Here is a 25,053-nt window from a genome sequence, read left to right as displayed (position 1 = left end):
AGCTTTCAGAAAAATGGGGTGGGGGGAAATGGAAACATAAATATTTTACGTAATATTACAGTTCATCTTATTTTAATAAAACATTAAGACTCGGAAAACAAACACCCAAAAGAACATTTGGATGAATTAAGTGCAGAAGACAATTCTCCATCTCCACCTGCAGGTACATATGAATTTACTACGTGTAACACATAATGATTCCAAAAGAATTATTTCCAAGTTATTTGTATATTCAAGTATATAAAATGCTATATAGCCAGAATTAAACCCATCTGAGAGGCACCTATTTCAGTCAGACCTTCGTAAAAATCCTGTTTCAAATCTTCATAGAGATTTGAATTCCTCCAATTGGTTGAAAAATCTTTATAATGGGGACTTAAATAAAAAATAACTCGGTCTGAATTGATCTATCTGATACAAAATTCTTCAGATCTAGACTACTAACTTAGTAATCATTTCTCGAAGTGCTAAAGAGTTGAATTGAATAGTCATGAAGTTATAGATCATCTGTGTCAGGAAGGGAGGGGAGGAGGGGAGGAAGGAAAGCAAAGGACAGGACAGGACAGGAAAGGAAAGGAAAGGAAAGAAGGAAGGAAAGGAGGGAGGGAGGGAGGGAGGGAGGGAGGGAGGGAGGAAGGAAGGAAGGAAGGAAGGAAGGAAGGAAGGAAGGAAGGAAGGAAGGAAGGAAATTATAGAGTGATATGGGCATTTTCCCAAAATGACAGGGTACTGATTTGGTCTAGGTTTAGTTTCTCACTTGGTTGAGAAACTTTACTGCATGAATTTTATTTTTTCTACTGAAGTCAACAGGACGTTCCAATGGATTGGCAATCAACACATCCATCCAATCAACAGTTCAATAGGTCCCAATTACAAATCAGCATACTCTTAATTTTTTTTAAAAAAGAGGGGGGTTCAACTAAAAAAAATCATTGCTTTGATCTTATTGAACAACCCAACAGAAGTTGAGTTAATAAAACAATATAAGAATCTATTCCAGCACTGCTTTTCAGCTAGTCAAACCAACTCTTACAGTAATGGCACAAATATTAGATTTGCTTTGGGGTTATATATATATATAAGCATATCTCCCTGCACAAATTTTAAAATCTTGGGGGGCTTTTTTGATTTGCTGAATGATGAAAAGTGTCTAGTTCTATTTATCTAAAACTCTTTTCTGCCCTTTTCACTTCTGTTGAGACAAGAAGGAATATTAATTTTCAGGCGTAACAGAAGTCTGTCTGGAAACAGAAAGAGCTTTCATTTAACTGATGTCGTAATTTATTCTCTCTATAATCTCTGGTACCACAAAGTCACCAGAAAGGCAAAAAAATAATAATAATACAGTTTTAAACCCAAAGAAACAAGAAATGGGAAACTAGAAACTGAAAATAGGGAAAAATATAGATTTTGCACAATGGAAGAGGGGATCTTGTGAGGAGATCAAAGAACTCTGAGAGAGAAGATGCCAAATAAATATGACAGATTAAACAATAGAACTCTTGTAAATATAGCAGACACCATTTTAGAGAAGATTATGTATTTTGTATTTGTCCCACATGTGGGACTGTCTTTCCAGTATTAATTTTGAAGAATCTGGATCAATAACCTACTCAAAATGTCCAACATTATTTAGATACCTATATACCAAGGTGTTATTTTCAACTTGTCTTCTTGGCTATCTATACTGTATTCTCACAAATCTTCTTGAGCACAAGAGTTCAAAAAAAATCAGTAACCTTCTGTATCCAGTTTCTTCAAAGCTCAACTTGGTTTTCATTCCCTACATCATAAAGTGAAGCAGTTGCTAAATGAAACTGACTGTACTCATGATCACCTTTCCTTTCCTTTCAAGACCTGTGAAGGTCATAAATATGAAGCTTAGTCACAAAGTTCCTTTTTCGTCCCCATTAACAATCATTGTAACTATCAATGGTTATTAACTCTATCTATCTATCTATCTATCTATCTATCTATCTATCTATCTATCTATCTATCTATTTATCATCTATCTATCTATCTATCATCTATCTATTTATCATCTATCTATCTATCATCTATCTATTTATCATCTATCTTTTATCAAAATATGTTTATTCGTCAAATGAAAATTACAAATTCAAACCAGCAAAATGACAATAATGATGATGATGATGATATGATGTTACTGGGACGAAAGGCACACCCTTAGGGACCTCTTAATATGAGGTGAGATCCACAGAAGTTAAGTTAGAATTAAAACTGTGAAAGTTAATGGCTGAGACAACTAAATCAGGTTAAGCTGTTCCAGACTTTGACAACTCTGTTACAAAAAAAAGCAGATTTTTTTACAGTCCAATTTAGAGCAGTTTACATTAAGTTTAAAGCGGTTGTTGCATGCGTTACATTACGATTAAAGCTAAAAATGTAATTTACAGGTAAAACATTTCTATGTACAATTTTGTATGCAAGACCTACGTCTGACTGCAAGCATCGCAGTTCTAAGCTATCCAAACCCCAAGAATTTCAAGCCATCGGGTGTTCTATTGCAGCAGTCGTGAAACAAGGACTATTTCTATCATCATGCCGGGGCGAGTAATTGATGTTTCTCCCTTCAGCTTTAAAGCCATGTTCATCTTTTTCCAATCTAGCTTCCCACACAATGTATTCAGCATGTAGGTTGCATAAAGAAGAGGAGAGAGAGCCTGACAATGCTTTTGTCAACATGGAACAAGGTTGTTCTGCCATGCTGGGTATAAATTTTCTATAAGGATGAAAAGATATTCTGGGATTCCCATTTCCTAAGGGACATGGCTGACACAATCAAGGGCATTCCTATAATCCCTGAAGCAATCATGATTTATTGTTGGTATTCTTTGATCTTCTGATGCATCCGTACTAACTCTCTTGTTTCTTGGCTTCTTCTGTAGAAATAAGACTCGGCTAGAAATTGTAATTCAGAATTGTAAATCATGTAGATTCACTTGGTTGAGTGGAGAAGGGGAGGGGAGGGGAGGGAGGGGAGGGGTAAGGAAGGGAAGGAAAGGGAAGGAAAGGGGAGGAAGGGAAGGGAAGGGAAGGAAAGGGAGGAAGGAAGGGGAGGAAGGGAAGGAGGAAGGAAGGAAAGGAAAGGAAAGGAAAGGAAAGGAAAGGAAAGGAAAGGAAAGGAAAGGAAAGGAAAGGAAAGGAAAGGAAAGGAAAGGAAAGGAAAGGAAAGGGATGTCCAGATTCAAAATCTCATCCCTGTTAAAAAAAAAAAAAATTCAGCTGATTTTGCAATGCAGCCTCTCTGCCTATGTTTCTCCGTTTTAGCATCCTCCCTCTTGAACACAGCCAGTTTGGTCTAATGATTAAGGTACTGGCCTAGAAACCAAGAGACCGTGAGTTCTAGTCCTACCTTCGGCATGAAAGCTGATTGGATGACCTTGGGCCAGGAATGGCTTGCCTCCAGAAGCTGTGGGTGCTCCAACCAGTGTTTTTAAAAAGAGATTGGACAGCCATTTGTCGGAAACGGTATAGGCTTTCCTGCTTGACCCAGGGGGTTGGACTAGAAGATCTCCGAGATCCCTTCCAACTCTGTTATTGTGTTATTCTTAGGAATGAAAGCCGGCTGGGTGACTTTGGGCCAGTCGCGCTCTCTCAACCCAACCCACCTCATGGGGTGATTGTTGTGGGAAAACAGGAGGTGGAAGGAGTATTCGGTATGTTCGCCGCCTTCGGTTACTTGTAATAAACATGGGACAAAAATCTAATAAATAAGTAAACGAGATAATACTAAACTCAACTGTAACTTCAACAGGCTTCTAGTAAAAAATGGAATCATAAGAAAGTAGAAGAAAAACCCTAAAGGAGAATTTCTAGCCGGCCCCATATGGCTTTTAAAATGCTCTTTGAAATGAATAAGCGGGGGGGAAAAACAAAACTGAACTGACAATTTCTTCACTGTCATTCATCAATGATTTCCCAAAGGTAGAACTTCTGATGGTATAAATGCTAATGAAAAAGCCCCCTGAGATTTGCTCCATCACAATGCGCTCCCTTGGGATTTTTGGCATATTTTTCCGGGTGGAAAATAAGCTACGTACCCCATGATAATGCAAAAAAAAAAAAGGAGAAGCCTCCTTCTAAACATGAAAAGCCAGAATATAAATCAATGGGGATTTTAATATTCAATTGTCAAATAAATAAATAAATAAATAAATCTCCAAAATCTTTGCAAAGGATTCTTAAAAGAATTCACACCGATTTATCAAAACGGGCCTTCTGAAACTAATAGAGATGGATTCTAAATGAAATTTGTTTTGGAGGAGCGGGATGTTGCTCCAAAGAATAGCATTCCGGCAGGGTTCCAGCCATTGATGAGGCTGCAAACCTGTCACTGCAGAGGCACTGCCTGAATTAATGAGGAAGACAAGACAGATGGCCAAAACTTGAAGGAAGTTGGCTACCTGCCTCTTGGATGAGGAATCACATTTCAGAAGAAGTTCAGAAAGAGGGAGGGAGGGAGGAGGGAGAGGGACGGAGGAAGCAAGGAGGGAGTGGGAGGGAGGGAGAGGAAGGCAGTGAGGAAGCAAGGAAGGAAGATGAAAAGGGGAAGGAAGGGAGGGAGGGAGGGGTGGGCTGCAGGGGTTCGGGAGAACCTCAAGCTAAGATTCTGTGCAGTTCGGAGAACCCCCAAATCTCATTCCTGGCTGGCCCTGCCCACCCCGTCCCTCCCAGAAGTCCCCATGCAGCCCATTTTGGATGCAGGTAAGTGCAGGGCGCACACGGAGGCTCAGGGAGGGCGAAAAACAGGCCTACTGGAAGTTCGGGAAGGCCAGAAACGGGTCCATTTATAGCCTCCAGAGCCTGGGAAGGCCGTTTTCACGCTCCCAGAGGTTCAGGGAAAGCCTCCAGAGCCCAGGGAGGGCAAAAGTGCCCCGCCAGCCGTGGTGCAGGAGGCCAACTAGGCCACGCCCACCATGGCCAAGCCCACCCAGCAACCGGGCAGAGAACCCCTTGCTAAAATTTTTGAAGCCCACTCCGGAAGGGAGAGAGGAAGGGAGGGAGGGAGGGAGGAGCGGGAGGGAGGGTGGGAGGGGAGAAATCAAAGGAGAAGGGTATTCATACAAACAGGTCAAAGTTGTAACTGCACATTAACGTCTCTGTTAAATCTTTGTCACACCTTTGGTATGTTGATAACCAAATGTCCAGTAGTCTGAGATCTTTTAGCAATGCTGCTATCTGGCTTTACTTCTTCAGGTAGCACAAGTTGAAAGGCCTTTAAAAAAACACACACACACACCAACAAACATTAACCTTGGAAGTCGCTCAGACCAAAAGCACAACCACGAGCACGAACTCCATTACAAGGTTACGTTAATAGAATCTTGCAAGTTTGAAAGCACCCCTGCCATTTTCTTTTTTTTAATTTTCACTCTCCTGAAAATCAGAGGGGGTCCCTTCTGTGATGCTGTCTCCATCCCTCTCCCCTCCTTTGGACTCAGGTTTCATTTGTCAGAGCAGGCTTTCAGCTCTTCTCCCCTGTCTCCCCAGGTCAGCCCCACAAACTATTACGACGAATTATGCAATTTGAGGCAGAAATCATTCAAACACTTTAGCTTACTAAGGTTCATTTGGAGGGGTCATGACTATGCAACAGATCCAGGCCAGATGGTTGGACTTCAGTTACAGCAACAATCAGTTGTCGTTGTTCAGTTAGGAAGTCATGTCCAACTCTTTGCAACTCCATGAACCACAGCATGCCAGGCCCCTCCTGTCCTTTATTGTCTCTTGGGGTTTGTCCAAATTCATGTGTCCAGGTTCCAAGTAACACCCCCAACAAAAGAAGACTCCAAGGCTTGAAGTTCCTCAAAGTTCCATTGTATTAGAGATGTCATATTGGCACATCTTGGAAAACCCAAATCTGAAAGCTTCCAGGTTTTCCCCACCCAAAGGAAAGTTCTAGTCCCTGCCCAGCATCCACATGTCCATCACGTGGCCCAATCAGGCACCGTTCCAATGGGAGATGCCTGCCAGTCACCCCATTCCAGGTGCCAGGCAGACGTCCTTGACTCTCTGAGAAAAGAATATTATTTTGATTATATATCTCCCATATGCCATACAATCCCCCCTCCCATTTCCCACAGTAGAATATGTGGCAGGCCTGAAGGCCCAATGCAAAAGATGGCTTCCAGGCCTGACATCATGTTCATTGCATCAATGACACCATCTAACCATCTCCTCCTCTGCCATCCCCTTCTCCTTTGGCCTTCCGTCTTTCTCAACATCAGGGTCTTTTTCAGTAAGTCTTCTCTTCTCATTTAATGGCTAAAGGGCTTGAGCTTCAGCTTCTGTCCTTCCAAAGGACAGTCAGGGTCCATTTCCTTTAGGATCGACTGATTGGATTTTCTTGCAGTCCAAGGAGAATTGCAGGATTGATGCTTTCAAATTATGGAGTTGGAGAAGACTCTTGAGTTTTCTCCAACACTACAATTTGAAAGCATCAATTCTTTGGCATTTTTTACGTGCTTTATATATATACTGTATTTTTCGGAGTATAAAACGCACCAGAGTATAAGACGCACCTTAGTTTTTGGGGAGGAAAATAAGAAAAAAGCTGATTGGCAGGTGGATCTGCCTCCCGGAATACCTCCAATCAGCTGTTCCCAGATGTGAATTTTAGCAACAGGTTTTTTGGCTGTGAGCTCTATGCCTTGTTTTTTGTTTTGTTTTTTTGGCTTTTTTTTCCTGCCTCTGAAAGCCTCCAAAACAGAACTTCAGAAAAAAAGCCTCTGAAGCTCTGTTTTGGAGCTTCTTTCCTAAAGCTCTATTTGGGGGCTTTTTTTCTAAGCTCCATGCAGCTCTCTTTGGGGCTTCTTTTCTGAAGCTCCATGAAGCTCTGTTTGGGGGCTTCTTTTCTGAAGCTTAGTTTCTGATGCTTTTTTCAGCCTCTGAAACCTCCATTTGAGAAGCTGGAAGGGGCTACATTCGGAGTATAAGACGCACCCAGATTTTCACCCTCTTTTTTGGGGGGGGGGAAGTTGCGTCTTATACTCCGAAAAATACGGTACTTCTTTGCAACCTTCCAAAGTTTTTTTTTTAAAAAAATTCTGCCAGGGTGGTATTCCTTCCATTGAGAATTCACATCCTTTGCCACAGTTGCTGAACGCATCCCAGCGTATCTTGGGAACAAAAGCTGGATGAGGCTGAAGCGACACCTCTCTCTTGGAAACGAAGTCTGATATTTGATAAGTTCAAGAATTCAGATTGGGGAATTAAAAAAAAACCAAGTGTACACAGAATGAAATGCTTTTTTTATGAGACCAATCTCACTGGTCTCACCTCCATGAAAGTCGACATATTAAAACTAAGACATCCGAAGGATATTCCTGGGCGTGCCTCTCTTCCATCACTATCATTACTTGGTGTTCTGAACGGGCAACAGTTTGACTGGGGTGGTGTAAGGTCTTCTGCTTTTGCCGGGGGTTGGACTGGAAGACCTCCGAGGTCCCTTCCAGCGCTATGATTCTATGTTCTGTGCATCTGGTAGGAATGTTGAAGCCAATTGCTTGTCCGTGGTCTTGCATTGGGTTTCACTTCTTTTGGCCTTGTAATCTTTGCAAATTTCCTTTGCTGTTTAGCTGCAAGCTGCGCTCTGCTTTGAATGCAGCTTTGACTCCTCTATCCATCAGTTCTGCCCTGCCGGACACCCTCAAAAGTGCTTGGACCACAACACTCGTAGGTCTCACACACAACGCTGATGAGGAGGAATCAGAAACTGGCAGAAAGCCCTAGGAAGGGAAAGGCTATTGTATAGGACAACAGAATTACAGAGTTTGTTTTTTTTAATTTGAATTTATATCCCGCCCTTCTCCGAAGACTCAGGGCGGCTTACATTATGTCAAGCAATAGTCTTCATCCATTTGTATATTATATACAAAGTCAACTTTACTGCCCCCAACAATCTGGGTCCTCATTTTACCTACCTTATAAAGGATGGAAGGCTGAGTCAACCTTGGGCCTGGTGGGACTAGAACCTGCAGTAATTGCAAGCAGCTGTGTTAATAACAGACAGACTTAGTCTGCTGAGCCACCAGAGTTCTTCTAGTCCAATCCCCTGCTCATGCAGGAGACTCTATACTATTCGAGACAAGTGGCTGTCCAGTCCCTTCTTAAAAGCCTCCAGTGATGGAGACTTTTATTCACTGGTGGAATTCAATTTTTTTTACTACCGGTTCTGTGGGCGTGGCTTGGTGGGCGTGGTTTGGCTTGGTGGGCATGGCAGGGGAAGGATACTGCAAAATCCCCATTCCCTCCCCACTCCTGGAGGAAAGATACTGCAAAATCTCCATTCCCACCCCACTCCAGGGGAAAGATACTGCAAAATCCCCATTCCCTCTCCATTCCTGGGGAAAGATATTGCAAAATCTCCATTCCCAATCCAGGGGATGGATACTGGAAAATTCCCATTTTCTCCCCATTCCTGGGGGAAGGATACTGAAAAATCTCCATTCCCATCCCACTCCAGGGGAAGGATACTGCAAAATCCCCATTTCCTCCCCACGCCTGGGGAAAGGATACTGCAAAATTTCCATTCCCACCCTACTCCTGGGGGAAGGCTATTGCAAAATCTCCATTCCCACTCCACTCTGGGGCCAGCCAGAGGTGGTAATTGCCAGTTCTCTGAACTACACAAAATTTCCACTACCGGTTCTCTGAACTGCTCAAAATTTCCGCTACCGGTTCCCCAGAACCTGTCAGAACCTGCTGGATTTCACCCGCTTTTATTCATGTGTTTTAACCTCTGGTCCCCTAATCATCTTTGTTGCTCTTCTCTGCACTCTTTCTAGTGTCTCAATATCATTTTTTAATATCCTGGTGACCAAAACTGGATGCGGTATTCTAGGTATTGTCTTACTAAGGCTTTATAAATCATACTTCACATGATTTTGATTGTATCCCTGTGTTAATGCAGCCTAGGATTGCATTGGCATGATCATCTCTCTGCCTCTGAGTGTCTTTCTTACAACCAAACAGGATGAGAATGGCAGAGCTGGCCACTTTACGGGAAGCCAACCTCATAAAGTGAAAACAAATCCAAATGAAATAGGTTTTTAAAAAAGAAAGATTCAAAGGAATAATGACAATTAATACGAACCTTTCCTTTGACCATTACCCGGACATAAGTAGGCTGCACATCAACATCAAGGAAGGAGATGTCCAGATGTCTAAAAGAGAAAGGGAGAAGATCATTTAGCTTAGCAATTCTCTTTCCCTGCATCCCAAAAGTGTTTTTTCAAGAGGCAACTGGACTTTCCCATCACCCATCTCCTTCCACTTATGACTGTATGACTGTAACTTTGTTGCTTGCATCCTTATGATTTATATTGATATCGATTGTTCCCTGATTGCTTATTTGTACCCTATGACTATCATTAAGTGTTGTACCTTATGATTCTTGATGAACGTATCTTTTCTTTTATGTACACTGAGAGCGTATGCACCAAGACAAATTCTTTGTGTGTCCAATCACACTTGGCCAATAAAGAATTCTATTCTATTCTGTTCTGTTCTGTTCTGTTCTATTCTATTCTGTCTTGTTCCGTTCCATTCCATTCCATTCCACTCTCATTCTATTCTATTCTATTCTATTCTATTCTATTCTATTCTATTCTATTCTATTCTATTCTATTCTATTCTATTCTATTCTGGTTTTTCTTTGAAGACGTTTTGCTTCTCATCCAAGAAGCTTCTTCAACTCTTCCCCACCATCCAGTCAGAGCTGAAGAAGCTACTTGGATGAGAAGCAAAACATCGTCAAAGAAAAACCAGAAAGTCCAGTTGTCTCTTGAAAAAACATCTTTGGGACAACCATGACCTGGATGACTGAGAATCTCCGTAGACGTCTGTTCCCCGAAGTCCCATCAAAGGCAGAGTGACGTAGAGCTACATAGTTCAAAACACTGTGTGCAACCTGCATCCAATACAACCTTTTATTTAATGCAAAATTACTATTTTTTTTCTTCTTCTATCCAGCTGTGAACAAAAAGCCAAATCAAAACCCACAGCCTCCCTAAGCAGTCTCAGAAAAAGAGACAATAAAACGAATCCTTCTGACCTGTAAACACCAAGATCCAAGATGAACTGGTTGTTTTCTTCATTGTCTTCCAAGGAGAAAGGAAGCCTAGAAATAATACAAGCAAGATCTGGGCATGACTGACCGGACTGGACGAAGGGCAAGATCAAAACTTCAATTAGTTGTGGTTTTGTATTCAAGATGGGACAATCTAGCAGTAAGCAAATCCTTCCACAAATTGATTTGCAAAATCTAAAAACCTGCTAATGTTATAAAGTCCAGGACTGCTTTTAAGTTGAAACATGATGTGATGTATCCCATACGGTCCACGTAATTCAAACCTACACATTTGTGCTGAAAGAGAGACATCTACTGGCAAAAAAAAAACTTAATTAAATGAACTAATCTATATATTGTTATCCATGCATATTATCATATTATCATTCTCTCTCCCTCTCTCTCCCCCCCCCTCTATCTATCTATCTGGAGTTATGTAAATAATATATAATGTTTTTAGATATTATTTCTTTTAATTATTCAACCTTGTACTAAATCTGAGCTGTTCTACTTCTAGACCCCTATTGTTCTGCATCACCAACTACTAAGGGATGAAATTTAAAGTTCCTATTCATAAAACTTGATCCCTACTGACAGCTACTGTTATCCATTTGAGTTTTCAGATTGTACTGTACTCATTTAATTTCTTATTAGTTAAACTATGACCCTCAAGTGAGCAAACATCAACACGAAAAAAAATGACAGTACCTGGGTAAATTTCAAATATATCTGAGACATATATATACTGTATAAAATATAAATTACTCAGAAAAATACTTTGGTATAACAAATAATGCATTTTTCTCTCACACCATTTTTTCCATATTTTCCACTTATTCGGTTGGTAAATTTCCTCTTGTTGCTATGATGTTTTAAAATTTATTTACTGTATCTGTTTATTTGGAGGTTGGGAGAAGACACTGTTTCAAATTCAGGATAGCCTTTGCAGCTCCCGTTTCCCTTCTTAAAGCCTGAGAAACAACGAAATGAAATCAGGGCTTCACACCATAATGTGTCCTCGGTACAAATCCATTCACACTTTCTACCCATTAAAAGTGTCAAGTCTCACGCTGCCAGTAACATTTTCACAAGTATCTCTTTGAGCCTGTGGAGGTACAGAAGGCTGAACTGAGACCTCGGACCTCTCAAAAGGTGCTTATCCCGGTATTAACAAAAGATAACCCTATCGGCCACTCAAATGATTGGAGCTCTGCAGAGCTTCCCTCGGCTGTGTTTTCCGTTCTCACAACTGTAATTCTCATCTGTCAACATTGAGTTCTGAGCCATTACATTCCAGCTAATATTTTGTGCAACTGTCGCTATATTATTATTATTATTATTTTCTCCAGCAAAGTGAGGAGTGGTTGATAAAATGCTCAGTTCCCCAAGATATCCTGCAGATAAGACAGCAATGTCTCTTTCCTGTCGCTCTTCTTCGTTCCCACGTTGAGAAGTTGTCATCCTTTCCTTTGCCAGAAAAAAGTGGCCGTAAAGTTAAATGTTATATTTTAATGCCGGGCAACAACTGGGATTCAAATGGCGACGTGTGGTTCCAAGGGCACGTGGATGTACACATGACACTTGCTGGAAACACCTTACCGTGTGTTTTTCCTTCCTTTGCAGTAGCTTCCCTTGGCTGTCACAGAACTACAGGAAAAAGTCCCAAAGGTGCTTTTTTCAAGAGGCAACTGGACTTTCTTGTTTTTTTTCTTTGAAGACCTTTCACTTCTCATCCAAGAAGCCTCTTCAGCTCTGACGGGACAGTGGGGAACGGAAGAATCCATATTCCTTGCAGACAGCTGGTCATTTGCATCCTCCTAGAGCAGGGGTGTCAAATGCAAGGTCCATGGGCTACATCCGGCCTGCAGGATGTTTCGATCCGGCCCATGGGGCCACCCTGGAAACAGCAAAGGACTGGCCCGCAGTGCGTCTGCCAGCAAAAATGGAACTCGGGGGGGGGGGAAGGCTGCATGTGCCCCCCAAGCTCTGTTTTTGGCCAGGACACGAGTGATGTTGAGCTGGCCACCCACCCTGGCCATGCCCATTCCCCCCCCCCCGCTGAGGTCAAACCCAACCCTGATGTGGCCCTCAATGTAATTGAGTTTGACACCCCTGTCCCATAGGGTCGCCGAAGCACCTGGAAGCCCATCCATGTCTCCAGGGTCACCCGAGCAGCGCTCCCGGCCCCTGCAGCCTGCAGTTCTCCTCTCTGGAAATCCATTCTCACATTACTCAAAGGACGCTCATCCCAAACTGTACAGCTAAAAGTCTGTAGAGACTCTCAAGTCATCCAGGTCATGCTTGTCCAGCTGTCTGCAAGGAATATGGACTCTTCCGTTCCCCACCGTCCTGTCGGAGCTGAAGAAGCTTCTTGGATGAGAGGTGAAACCTCTTCAAAAGAAAAAACAAGAAAGTCCAGTTGCCTCCTGAAAAAAGCACCTTTGGGACAACCATGACCTGAATGACTGAGACATCTCTACGGGAAAAAGCAACATCTGCTTTAAGGCCCTCCTGACTGACACTATGGGTGCATCTATCAGGTTATCTAACTGAGGTCCCATCTTGCTGCAGTGGGATAGGCCCACCCCACTCACACCGGCAGAAGAGGTCTTCTCTGGATCCTGTCAGTCAAAGAATTTCAGCCAGGGGTGGGATTCAACCGGTTTGGACCAATTCGGGTGAACCGGATGCTAATTTTACATCTCATTTGCCGATTCGGTAGTTGCAAGGACTGCCTGGCCACGCCCACCCTGCCCTGCCTCTCCCAGGAATCTCCATGTGGCCAGTTTTAGATGCCAGGTAAGGCCCATGCGGAGGTTCTGGGAGGGTAAAAAACACCTCCCCTGGGCCCATTTCCGGCCCCCAGAGCCCAGGGGAGGCCATTTTCATCCTCTCCGAGGCTCAATGAAAGTCTCGAGCTTGGGGAAGGCAAAAACACTCTCCCCGCAGGAGAGTGCAGGAGGCTGGGTAGGCCACGCCCACCATGGCCATGCCCACCCAGCAACTGGGTAAAGAACCTGTTGTTAAAATTTTTGAATCTCATCCCTGATTTCAGCTAATAAGATCAAGGAGAAGAGCCTTCTCTGCTGGGGCCGCTGCACTCTGGAATATTGTCCTTCTGGACGTGCGGTCAACCGCCACACTCCTGGCCTTCCAGAAGAGCCTTAAAACCTGGATCCACAGCTTGGCCCGAGGTCCTGATGGGGTTGCACTGTGCTGAAGATGGTTGATTGAGTGAGAGGCAAAAGTCCATCCCCATAATGTCCACGCTCTCGGTTTTAACCTTTTATTTAACCGTTTTTAATTTTAATGGTTTTAATTGTTTTTATAGCTATGGTTTTATAGAGCGATGTGGTGGCCTAGTGGAGAAGATGCTTGCCTCCTACTTGGAAGGTTGAGAGTTCAATTCTAGATAGTGGCAGATATTTCTCTCTTAGGGTATAAAGAGAAAAACATCTGCTGCGAACTTCGCATAGGCATCAGGAAGGGCATCCGGCCCGTAAACATTCAGCTCCATCCCCCCAACTCTACCCTGAATTAAGGGATTACAGGGCCGTAAAAAGGGTTTTATACTATTGTACAGAGTCACAGTTGGCAAATAAATGTAATAAGTAAGAAAATAAATATAACTACATGTGATAGGATCACTTTTTGCCCTTTGAATCCAGATGACTTTGCAGGCTTTTTTATTTTTAGTAATTAATTTGGGCTACATGGAGAATAGAATGGAGGGGAACAACATATATCTAATTTTACTTTTTAGGGAACAGAGAAGCATGTGTGTGGAGCTCAGTAGCACCTAGGGCTGAGAAACAGGGAGTGGTCAAGGACATATAAAGTGTTAATACCACTTTATAATGCCTTGGTAAGGCCACATCTTATTGCATTCAGTTTTGGTCACCATGATGTAAAAATAATGTGGAAATTCTAGAAAGAGTGTAGAGAAGAGCAACAAAGATGATTAGGGGACTGGAGGCTAAAACAGATGAAGAACGATTGCAGGAACTCGGTATGTCTAGTTTAATGAAAAGAAGGACTAGGGGAGACATGATAGCAATGTTCCAATATCTCAGGGGTTGCCACAAAGAAGAGGGAGTCAAGCTATTCTCCAAAGCACCTGAGGGTAGAATAAGCAGCAATGGGTGGAAACTAATCAAGGAGAGAAGCAACTTAGAACTAAGGAGAAATTTCCTGACGGTTAGAACAATTAATCAGTGAAACAACTTGCCTGCAGAAGTTGTGAATGCTCCAACACTGGAAGTTTTTAAGAAAATGTTGGATAACTATTTGTCTGAAGTGGTGTAAGGTTTCCTGCCTGGGCAGGGGGTTGGACTAGAAGACCTCCAAGATCCCTTCCAACTCTGTTGTTGTTGTTGTTGTTGTTATTATTATTATTATATCATCATCATCATCAAAGTGGTCACAAATAGGTCCTCAAAGTCCTGCCTCTTGAACCTGTGTGCATACTTGTCACACATATACAAAAGTGTTAAGGCTTTGATCAGATATCTTGATTATTTTTGACTACTGTTCTCGCAGAGCAGACTCTGAAACAATGGTCCAGTATCTAAACTTGGGGAGGGAACTGGAAAAAACATTATATTTTGTTCCTCATTTAGCCTATGAAAGGAAATCGGTTGCCCAGCCTTTATGTAACAGTTTGAATGCTCAAAATGATTCATGAATTATATCTTTTTTTTTTACATACTTGGCTTCATTTACATTCAAAACTCTTCCTTCTGGCGTGATCAAAGTCCGCAGAGGTTTCTCTTTGTTCCCTTGTTCTCTGTTTTAAAAAAAGGCAAAAAAAGAATTTTTAAAAAAATATACTGTATATATATTGTGTTCTTATCCCTTCTGCAATTTAGCAGAAAGATGACAAAGCCCTGAGTTAGCTCTTGATTAAAACGCACAAAAATCACCCCATTTGCTTTAATGTGTTGAGAACACGTTGATGCGATGCCTTATTTGAAGGAAGCAAATGAAGTATATTCAAGACAATGATGATGGCTCCTTCAGCTTGTTTGATCCTTGGGTACCAAATTCCTATCTGAAAAGGGATGTTTTCTCATCTCTTGCAACACTTCTCTAATGTTTGCTACTTTAAAGGTGTAGTTTCAATTCATTTCTAAAATAATCAGCCTGTTTGGGATCTTGTTTTTACAATATTCAGGTTATTATGATACACAACGTATCAACAAAATCAACAAAACTTGGCATAAGGGTGTTACCGTTACGAAGGCCTCCTGGTTGATTCTAATGTTACTGGATAATTGGGAAAATAATGATTTCCACAAATTTCTGCTACGTGGGACCCATTTCGACCTTTAATAAAATCAGCTGCTCATGCCACTGAAGTCGGGTCCATAAAAGAATTGACGCTAAAATAAGGCATAGTGGCTTACGTGAATCCAGTCAACTGCAGTGTATTCAGACTAAACCATAACTGAACAACTTAGCACAAGCTGCAAATGCAGCCATTAACATCTTAGGGGAAAATGGCAGCCATTTCAGAAAAGTTTTTAAAGGTAAGGCTTCAGGTGATATGACTTAGCAGCAGTTCACAATCGCCCTGCCTCTCATGAAATAAATATTAAAATAAGACATTGTGTACAATAAATCTATCATCCGTCTGTCTGTCAGTCTGTCTGTCTGTCTATCTATCTATCTGTATCTCTCTCTATCTCTCTATCTCTCTATCTATTTCTATCTATCTATCTATCTATCTATCTATCTATCTATCTATCTATCTATCTATCTATCAGGCCTGGAAGCCGTATTACCTCTGTCTGTCTGTCTATCTATCTGTAGCTCTCTCTATCTCTCTCTATATATATATCTATTTCTATCTATCTATCTATCTATCTATCTATCTATCTATCTATCTATCTATCTATCTATCTATCTATCTATCTATCTATCTGTCTGTCAGGCCTGGAAGTCAGACACTCTGTCTGTCTATCTATCTATCTATCTGTATCTCTATCTCTCTCTATCTCTCTCTATTTCTATCTATCTATCTATCTATCTATCTATCTATCTATCTATCTATCTATCTATCTATCTATCTATCTATCTATCTGTCTGTCAGGCCTGGAAGCCGTATTACCTGTCTGTCTATCTATCTATCTATCTGTATCTCTCTCTATCTCTCTCTATCTCTCTCTATTTCTTTCTATCTATCTATCTATCTATCTATCTATCTATCTATCTATCTATCTATCTATCTATCTATCTATCTATCTAAGACACTATCTATCTTTGAGCCAGGGTGGCGCAGTGGTTAGAATGCCATACTGCAGTTCTGCTGACTGCCAGCTGCCTGCAGTTCAGCAGTTCGATCCTGACCGGCTCAAGGTTGACTCAGCCTTCCATCCTTCCAAGGTCAGTAAAATGAGGACCCAGAATGTTGGGACCATATGCTGACTCTGTAAACCGCTTAGAGGGGGCTATAAAGCACTGTGAAGCAGTATATAAGTCTAAGTGCTATTGCTATCTATCTCTACTTCCCTATCTATCTATCTATCTATCTATCTATCTATCTATCTCATATATAAAAATTGCACATACCTATTTTCTCTTTCTTTCCTTTTCTCCTCGAGATACTGGTGAATCTCTAACCTGGCCTCTGGCGTATGAGGCACCGGTTCATCCCAAAACTCCCTGTCTTCATCGTCATCCTCAAGTATTAATTTACGAAATTCTGCATCTGCTTCTTCACAATTTCGGTGGTTCTCTGCTCCTTCTACGGAGTAGTAGCTGGAAGATAATGTGCAAAAGAAAACCTTAGGGCATTTGATTCATTTGTCCACTGCAAATCTTGCTCTCCAGCCACGTCTGGAGAGACTGGTTGGAGAGCAGCCCTACCAGTTCCATGAATGAGGAATTAAGTCTGTTGCAAAGCAAAGCATCGATTCCTAGCGTCACTTTTGTTTGCAAGAATGACTCTGTACTCTACAAGGAATGTTCTTATAAAATAAAAGAAAGCATCTTGGTGTTTTGTTTGGAAGTGTGCCTCCTTGCCCAGAAACTGTGGAGAGGGGAGACAAAGTTGAGCTACAGTTAAGTGATAAAAAAAGAGAACTGTCTTCCATTCAACCTGTGGTATATTCCTTTTTCCCCCCGATGGCTCATCTCTCTCTATATCAGCTATCCTGACAGTGGGCTTGCAACCTACTTCCAAAATGGCAAATTATCTCCCAAGTGCAAAAAAATAATAATGGACAACCACAGATTAGGTAGCAATAAAATGTAATAAAGTTCTATATGATTTAAGTTTGTTGGGATTATCCCATCTTTTTGTCTAGTGAATCTCCAGGCTATCTACAAGAAAGAGTTTATTACAATGTTCAAAATTAAAATAAAATAATAAAATAAAATAAATGAAGCTAAAAGCTGTGGATTTGCATCAGCCAGGAAATCTTTCCCTTTGTTCCATCATATTGAGATCTAATTTCTAGCTGAATTCATGGGACTTAAGGGAGAATAGTGGATACACTAGCATTTATGCATCTATCTCTTTTGGCGTGAATTCCCATCAACTTGGAATCCCATCAACGAAGGAATCCTGATTGGGAGATGCCTAGGAGATGTGTCTATTCTGCCACAGCATCCATTGTTTTCCTTATGGAGATCAAGTGTGCGGCGGCAGCCAGAAAAGCTAATGCAATCCTAAATTGCATTAACAGATGGATACAATCAAGATCAAGTGAGGGACTAATACCACTCTATAAAGCCTTAGTAAGATCACACCTAGTATACTGCATCCAGTTTTGGTCACCACACTATAAAAAAAGATGCTGAGACTCTAGAAAAAGTGCAGAGAAGAAGAACCAGAATGATTAGGGGATTGGAGGCTAAAACATATGAATAACGGTTGCAGGAATTGGGCATGGCTAGTCTAGTGAAGAGAAGGACCAGGGATGACATGATATCAGTGTTCCAATATTTGAAGGGGCTGCCACAGAAAGGAGGGGGTCAAGCTATTTTCCAAGGCACCTGAAGGCCAGACAAGGAATAAGGGATGGAAACTGAACAAGGAGAGATTCAACCTGGAAATAGGAGAAATTTTCTCACAGTGAGAGCAATCAACCAGTGGAACAGAAGTTGCCTTCAGAAGTTGTGGGAGCTTCATCACTGGGGCTTTCAAGAAGAGACTGGACTGCCATCTGTCAGAAATGGAGTAGGGTCTCTTGCATGCGCAGGGATCTGTTTCATGGATAATTTAATGTTTGTGATAGGTGATTTATTTTCCGCTGCTATTTTAATTTGTGTATTTATTTTGAATTTTGTTTGCCGCTCAGAGTCACTTGGTGAGATGACTGGCCGTACAAATAGAAAATTGAATAAATACAATCCTATTCATATATATTCAGTTTTCTCTGCCCCAAAATGAACTATAGAGGCACCTACGTGGGTGTCTTAATATCCGTGTGTGATTGTTGATCAAACCCCATATGCTGTCTTTTCTTCTTCTCCTTCCTTTCCTTCTGCTTTTCTTGCATCCGTCTTTCTGCCTCTTTTTTTTCTTCTTCTCTTTTCAGGAGATAGGTTTGCTCCTGCTCATGGATTTTTCTTTCCAGCTCAGGATAATTCTGTAAAGCCTGAATCCTTTCTGATCGTGTTATCTCTTTGCAATCCAAAAACTTTAAAAACAAGGGGGGAGGGGGAGGAGAAAATGATATTTCAACACACCAAGCAAGAAATCTCTCCCTCTTTGTTTCTATGAAATTATTCTTTTTATTAAATTTAAATGATTAAATTACAGTTACCTCTAGCTCCAATTATTATAAAATCACATGCACTGCAAGGACGGACAATTCGTAAAAAGAAATATTATGGGATAAAAGGGCCAATGGTGGGCAGGACAATGTTTGCTGATGGTTTGCAAGTGAGAGCGAAGAATATTTTCACACAATTTTAGGAATAAAATAAAGCTGGTAACTGACAAACAAATCTACCTTCCATTGTTTTGTTTTTCTCTAGTTACACATTCTAAAAGAGATGTAGGAAAAATAAAACCTGAGACATGTTATTCTCAGGAGACGGTGAAATTCTTTAGATAGGGTCCACCAAAATTTAATAGTGAATCATCAAATCTTGAGGCAAATCTTGAGTTCCTGTTTCTAGGAAAGAGAAGACAAAATTCTTAAAAATGTGAAAATATTCTCACCTACTTGCATGACATAACTGAATACAAATAGCCCTCAACTTACAACTTTTTGTTTAGTAACCATTCTAAGTTACAACAGCACTGAAAAAAAGTGACCTGCGACCATTTTTCACATTTATGACCGTTGCAGCACCCTCGTGGTCACACAATCAAAATCTGGATGCTTGGCAACTGGAATGTATTTATTTATGATGGTTGCAATTGTCCTGGGGGTCATGCGATCACCTTTTGCAACCTTGCAAGTAAAGTCAATGGAAAAGCCAGACATACCGTATATACTCGAATATAAGCCGATCCGAGTATAAGCCGAGGTCCCTAATTTTACCCCAAAAAAACTGGGGTAAACTGGGGACTCGAGTATAAGCCGAGGGTGGGAAATGAGGCAGCTACCAGTCGGGGAAACCCTCCCTCCCTCAGCCGAGAAGGCTGGCGGCTCCCCCGCCCCGCCCTCTCACTGCACCGGCAGGGCTTCCCCGCGCTAATGCAAAAGCCCGCCAAGTTTGCGCCATCCGGTATAATGTGAAAAAAAGAAGAAAAAAAAAAACTCGAGTATAAGCCGTATATACTCGAGTATAAGCCGAGGGGACGTTTTTCAGCACAAAAAACGTGCTGAAAAACTCGGCTTATACTCGAGTATATACGGTATTTAACAATTGTGCCACTAACTTCACAAATGCATTGATCCACTTAACAACTGCGGCAAGAAAGGTCGCCAAATGGGGGCAAAGCTCACTTAACAAGTGTCTTGCTTCGTAACAGAAATGTGGCGCTCAACTGTGGTCGTTAAGTTGAGGACTATGTGTATAAACCTACTGTCACTTAATCCTTTAATTCAAAAGTTGTCCAACCCACATGAGCTTCTGCATATACCAACTGCCTCTTATCATTAGGAACGTTTCTGGTTGGTAAGATCTGCAGAAGAAGAGGAATGGGTTTGTACAAAGGCACGACAAGGTCTCCTGCCTTGTTCTACCATGGGAACTTGAAGACTTGTCGACTTCAACACCCAGAATTCCCCAGACAATGCAATCCTATATGTATCACTACAGCCATAAATCTCTTTAAGTAAAATATAATGAACTAGCTGGACCCTCATGCTTCGCTATGAAACGATGTGATCGGGCATCATAAATTGACACTTAAAGCCTGAAACTTAAATGTAGAATGTGTAACTCCGTAGCATCAGAGCATGTTAATTACAGGGCAACTGGCAGTTGGAACAGAGGGGGAGGGGGAGTAGAATGTCCCAGCCCACAGACCAGATGAGTCATGTGCTGGCCACACCCACATCCAGTTTACAAAGGGGTAGCATCAGAGTGTGTCAACTGGCAGTTGGGACAGAGTTTCTTTCAGTTCAGTCTAACTCCTTAGCATCAGAGCATTTGAATATAATACTGTATACTGTATTTTAACTTTTTTTGGTACCTATGTTTTATTTATGATGTACACCGCCCTGAGTCCTCGGAGAAGGGTGGTATAAAAATTTGAATAATAAATAAATAAATAAATATGAAATACTAAAGATCTGATAGTCATTTCGAAAAATCCTTTCTTAGCGAGCACCTAGAAGCCAAGAGGAACATGTGTGCCAAATTTCAAGTTTGTAGGCTTTACAGTTCTGGAGATTTCTTGATGAGTGAGTGGTATTTGGCTTTTATATATATAGAAGGTTCCCTAACAAAGGACCACAGCCTAGTACGTTTTTCTTAATCGATGTTACTTTCCTGATTTTACTACATTTTCTAAAGTACTTATTTATATTTTTGCATAAGTATGTTAACTCAAAGGTGCTTTTTCAAGAGGCAACTAGACTTTCTGGTTTTTCTTTGAAGATTTTTTTCACTTCTCATCCAAGAAGCTTCTTCAGCTCATGGCACAGCTCATAGGAGAACAAACACACCAGGACTATATTCAGCAGCCCACCTGCATTTAAAAGACAAAGGCCACTCCTTTGAAGACAGCAAAGTTCACATTTTGGATAGAGAGGACCGCTGGTTTGAAAGAGGAGTTAAAGAAGCCATCTGTATCAAAACAGAAGGGGAGGGATGGACATCACCTATCTCTAATCTACAACACAGTCGTTTCAACAGTTCCAAGAAAGCTCCACGCCCATTTGTACCACTCAGGTGACCCTGAGGACACAAATAAACCTCCAGGTGACCTCAATGACTCTCTAAAAGGATGCAAATAACAAGCTGTCTGCAAGGAGTACAAATCCTTCCATTCCCCACCATCCAGTCAGAGCAGAAAAAGCTTCTTGGATGAGAAGCAAAATGTCTTCAAAGAAAAACCAGAATGTCCAGTTGCCTCTTGAAAAAAAAAAACACCTTTGGGACAACCATGACCTGGATGACTGAGAATCTCCATAGACATAAGTATGTTAAATTAGAGATTTCTCCCTTTGACCCAAAGGGGGCTATTGTTATTTAAATTAAATTTTATTTTAATCTAATAGACATACTCTGAGTTGTTGTAAGGTAGCAGCCACGAACTGCCTATAGCCTTCAAAATCAGTGCATGGATTTCCTACGAGGAAGAGCTCTTTGAGATGTACATTATTGGTCAGTATTTTAACACTGGATAATTCTCCAATGAAATTTGCTGTCAGGTCCAACTTCTGCAGATCTTCACAACCTGTTTGAAAATGAAAAAAGGACTTTTAAAATAGAATGATCAACTCTACACTGAATTAACAAACACTCCTATCTCAAAGTCATCATACTGACCCCCTTCCTCATTCATCCTTTTTATGAAACTAAGTATCAGATGCTAAAAGGATAAGCAGCATTATTTTAAAAATGATTAAAATTTGTTTCTCAAGTCATAAAACATTTTCACATAAAGCAAGAGATGTAAATGTTTAAACATTTATAAGTGCAAAATCAGGAAAGTGGTTTATAACGTTCAGATTTCAAGACAATAGCCATTGATCGTATTTGTATTATTATTGCACTGCAGTGTATTATTATATTTTATTAAGCAATTTTACATATTATTTTATCATATTTTTTAAAAAAAATTATTAATATAGATAAAAAGAGCAACATGATCAAATTTCATATGTGTGTTGTCTGGTTACAATTCTTTTGAGTAACATTCATCATAGTAACAATAATAGCATTTTCCCATAGTAATCTCATAATAACAGTGCTTTTCCCTCATAATATTAATACATATTATTACAGTAAGCCACTCTAATAATAAAATTAATCTTTCTCTTGTAATTTTCTATCTGAAATCTGCTCTATTGATGGTTGGATGAGAAAAAAAGGAGTTACAACTTCGAAAAATATTTTATCATCTTACTTTATACTTCACGACCTGCCTAGAATTCCTTGGGATTTGGGTAATTTTATGCCCATGACATCAAAAATATTTGTTTCTGATTTTAAACTATAATCATCTGGAACACACACATTCGGAGTAGGATGGTTAACTAGAAGTGCACAGAATTGCTGGGAGCCAGGCAACATATAAATTATATTACCACTGATTGCACAATCAGCCAGATATTTAAACTGGGTTTGGCATTTTTATCCAGCTATTGAGTTCTTCCCAAGGACTTGGAATATTATTATTTTACTGCTCCAGGACTGCTAGTGGCCTCTTAAAACTTTGGGTTCACTCTCAAATTCATCTAAAATTGTCTACAGGGATACCCCAGTACTCATCATCAATTGGTTCCAAGAGGCACGATAAATACCAAAAAGGATGAGTAATAAACAAACTTTTTTCATAGGACATAATGGAGGGCAAAGGTGTCAAACTCGATTTCACTGAGGGCTGCATCAGGGTTGTTTGACCTCGTGGGGGGGCAGGTGGGTGTGTACGGCATGGGTGTGGCCATGATAGCCAACTCAATGTCTCTCTTGCCGGGGGGGGGGGCACTTGTGGTTGCCTGGGCGGGGCTGGGGGGAATCCACTGTTGCTAGTATATTTGTTTTGCTAACCGGTAAAAACGGAGCTCGGGGGGCCCCACATGCCCCCCCCCAGCTCCATATTTGGCCTGATGGTCTCCTGCAGCCCCCTGCCAGTGAAAAGGACCACCCGTGCTCGGCCCTCCCAAGGTCCGTTTTCACTGGCAGAGGCACCATAGGCCGGCCTTTTGCTGTTTCCAAGGCAGCCTCACGGGCCAGATCGAAGCACCCCACGGGCGGATTCAGCCTGTGGGCCTTGAGTTTGACACCCCTGATGTAGGGAGTCACAAGGCAGCTGGCATCGACACGTTCTAGATTCTAGTGTCAAGTACCAAGCAAGCAACAAGTACCCGGTCAAAATTTTTGTGCATTGAGTAACCGAATTTGATGAGTTTCAAAGCAGTTGAGTATGAAGGTACCACTGTATGAGGATGTGACAGTTTGAAAAATAAAGACACAACAGTTGAGATGCGCCTGCCTTTTTTTTTTTTTTGCAGAAATAGATGCATATGTATTAACAAGTATTCCCCATAGAAACATTCTTTGAAAGAGAAATATCTTTACCTTCCAAATTTTCAAATTTTTCAATGTTGTTTAAAGCCAGATTTAAATATTCAAGCTTCTTCAGTCGGCTCACATTTTCTGAAACATAATTATTACATGTGTCAGTTTTGCTAGGATACACTTAGCATTGCCAATAGTTCAGCAGTTAATCCATAAAAAAAGAGCATCTGAATAGAAATTGAAACGGTGGGGGGGAGGGAAAGACGTCTTAAAATACCAAAAAGATTACTTGGGCAAAACGATGAATTAATTGTGAATTAAATACACAGAATGTTTGTGTCAGAAAAAGAAAAGCATGGCATGAATTAAGGATCTTCTTATTCAAATGACATCCATCTCCACTGCAAGGATTGGAGGATTACGTTAAACTGCCCAGTTTTTCACTTTTGAAAAATCCAAAGGATTGTTGACGGAATTAATTTGAATAAAACACACAGATTATATCAGCATTGACTCGAAGGTCCCTTTCCACCCTACGATTCCATTTTCTATGTCTGTATTAAGGAGATATTTGCAGTAAAGGTTAGGTTTACTTATATCTCCTTTTAAATGATTTTTCTTTCTTAAGTTATCATATCTCCTTTTCATTGCCAAGAAAGATCACTATGTACATCAATTCACTTCACAGACAAATATACCCACCAATTTTGGAGATCAAGTTGTTTTGGAGATAGAGAATTTTTAAATTTCGGCACCATTTATCCAGGTGTTCAATTTTCTCTATGTCCTGTTGATGTAGGGAAACTTCTTCCAAAGAGAACAGCTCACAGTCATTATGCTCTGCCCGTTGTCTCACCAATTCTTCCGTGACTGAAAGACATATCACAGAACAGAGAATCAGTAGGTTCCTTGGAAATAAACTAAATTCATTCATCATTCATTCATTCATTCATTCATTTATATGCAGGAGCTTCAAAAAAGCAAACATAATTTTAAAAAAACAACAACCCATAATAGTAAGAATGGAAAATGTCTTGCAAAATATGGCACAAACAATGTGCTTTGACTGGCATTGTCTACTGCGTTCCATCAAATGCACGCGGTTGAGAAATGGATCTTATCAGAGCAAAGTTTTTCCCTGGCGAATGAAGAATAAATGACCCAGAACAGTGGTGAAATGGAAATTTTGTTACTACCGGTTCTGTGGGCATGGCTGGGGGCGGTAATGTGACTGGGTGGCCAACTTTTTTTTTTTACTTTTAAAAGCATTTTTTCTACAACTTCTTTGGCCAAAGAGGTTGTAAAAAAATGCTTTTAAAAGGTTCTGACAATCCCAGCTGAGTTCCCTGATCATCAGAGGCTTTTGT

At 40.9% G+C, this 25,053-nt stretch overlaps 1 protein-coding gene across 1 annotated transcript in view; it reads right to left on the bottom strand.

The window, feature by feature from the left end:
• The window catches only part of DNAAF11 (dynein axonemal assembly factor 11), a 57,962-nt gene that overhangs the window by 24,165 nt on the left and 8,744 nt on the right, over positions 1-25,053 (bottom strand). Inside the window, exons 2-10 of the mRNA XM_058174540.1 lie at positions 24,389-24,556; positions 23,747-23,824; positions 21,727-21,899; positions 18,506-18,738; positions 16,664-16,852; positions 14,802-14,879; positions 10,079-10,144; positions 9,119-9,188; positions 5,144-5,239 (exon numbers count right to left, since the gene is read on the bottom strand). Coding sequence (XP_058030523.1) covers positions 5,144-5,239; positions 9,119-9,188; positions 10,079-10,144; positions 14,802-14,879; positions 16,664-16,852; positions 18,506-18,738; positions 21,727-21,899; positions 23,747-23,824; positions 24,389-24,556 — 1,151 coding nt within the window. The remainder of the gene's footprint in view (positions 1-5,143; positions 5,240-9,118; positions 9,189-10,078; positions 10,145-14,801; positions 14,880-16,663; positions 16,853-18,505; positions 18,739-21,726; positions 21,900-23,746; positions 23,825-24,388; positions 24,557-25,053) is intronic.

This window comes from Ahaetulla prasina, chromosome 3, assembly GCF_028640845.1.
Source record: "Ahaetulla prasina isolate Xishuangbanna chromosome 3, ASM2864084v1, whole genome shotgun sequence".
Lineage (NCBI taxonomy): Eukaryota > Metazoa > Chordata > Lepidosauria > Squamata > Colubridae > Ahaetulla > Ahaetulla prasina.
Note: the sequence above shows the minus strand (reverse complement) of the source record. Positions and strands in the feature narration are given on the sequence as shown.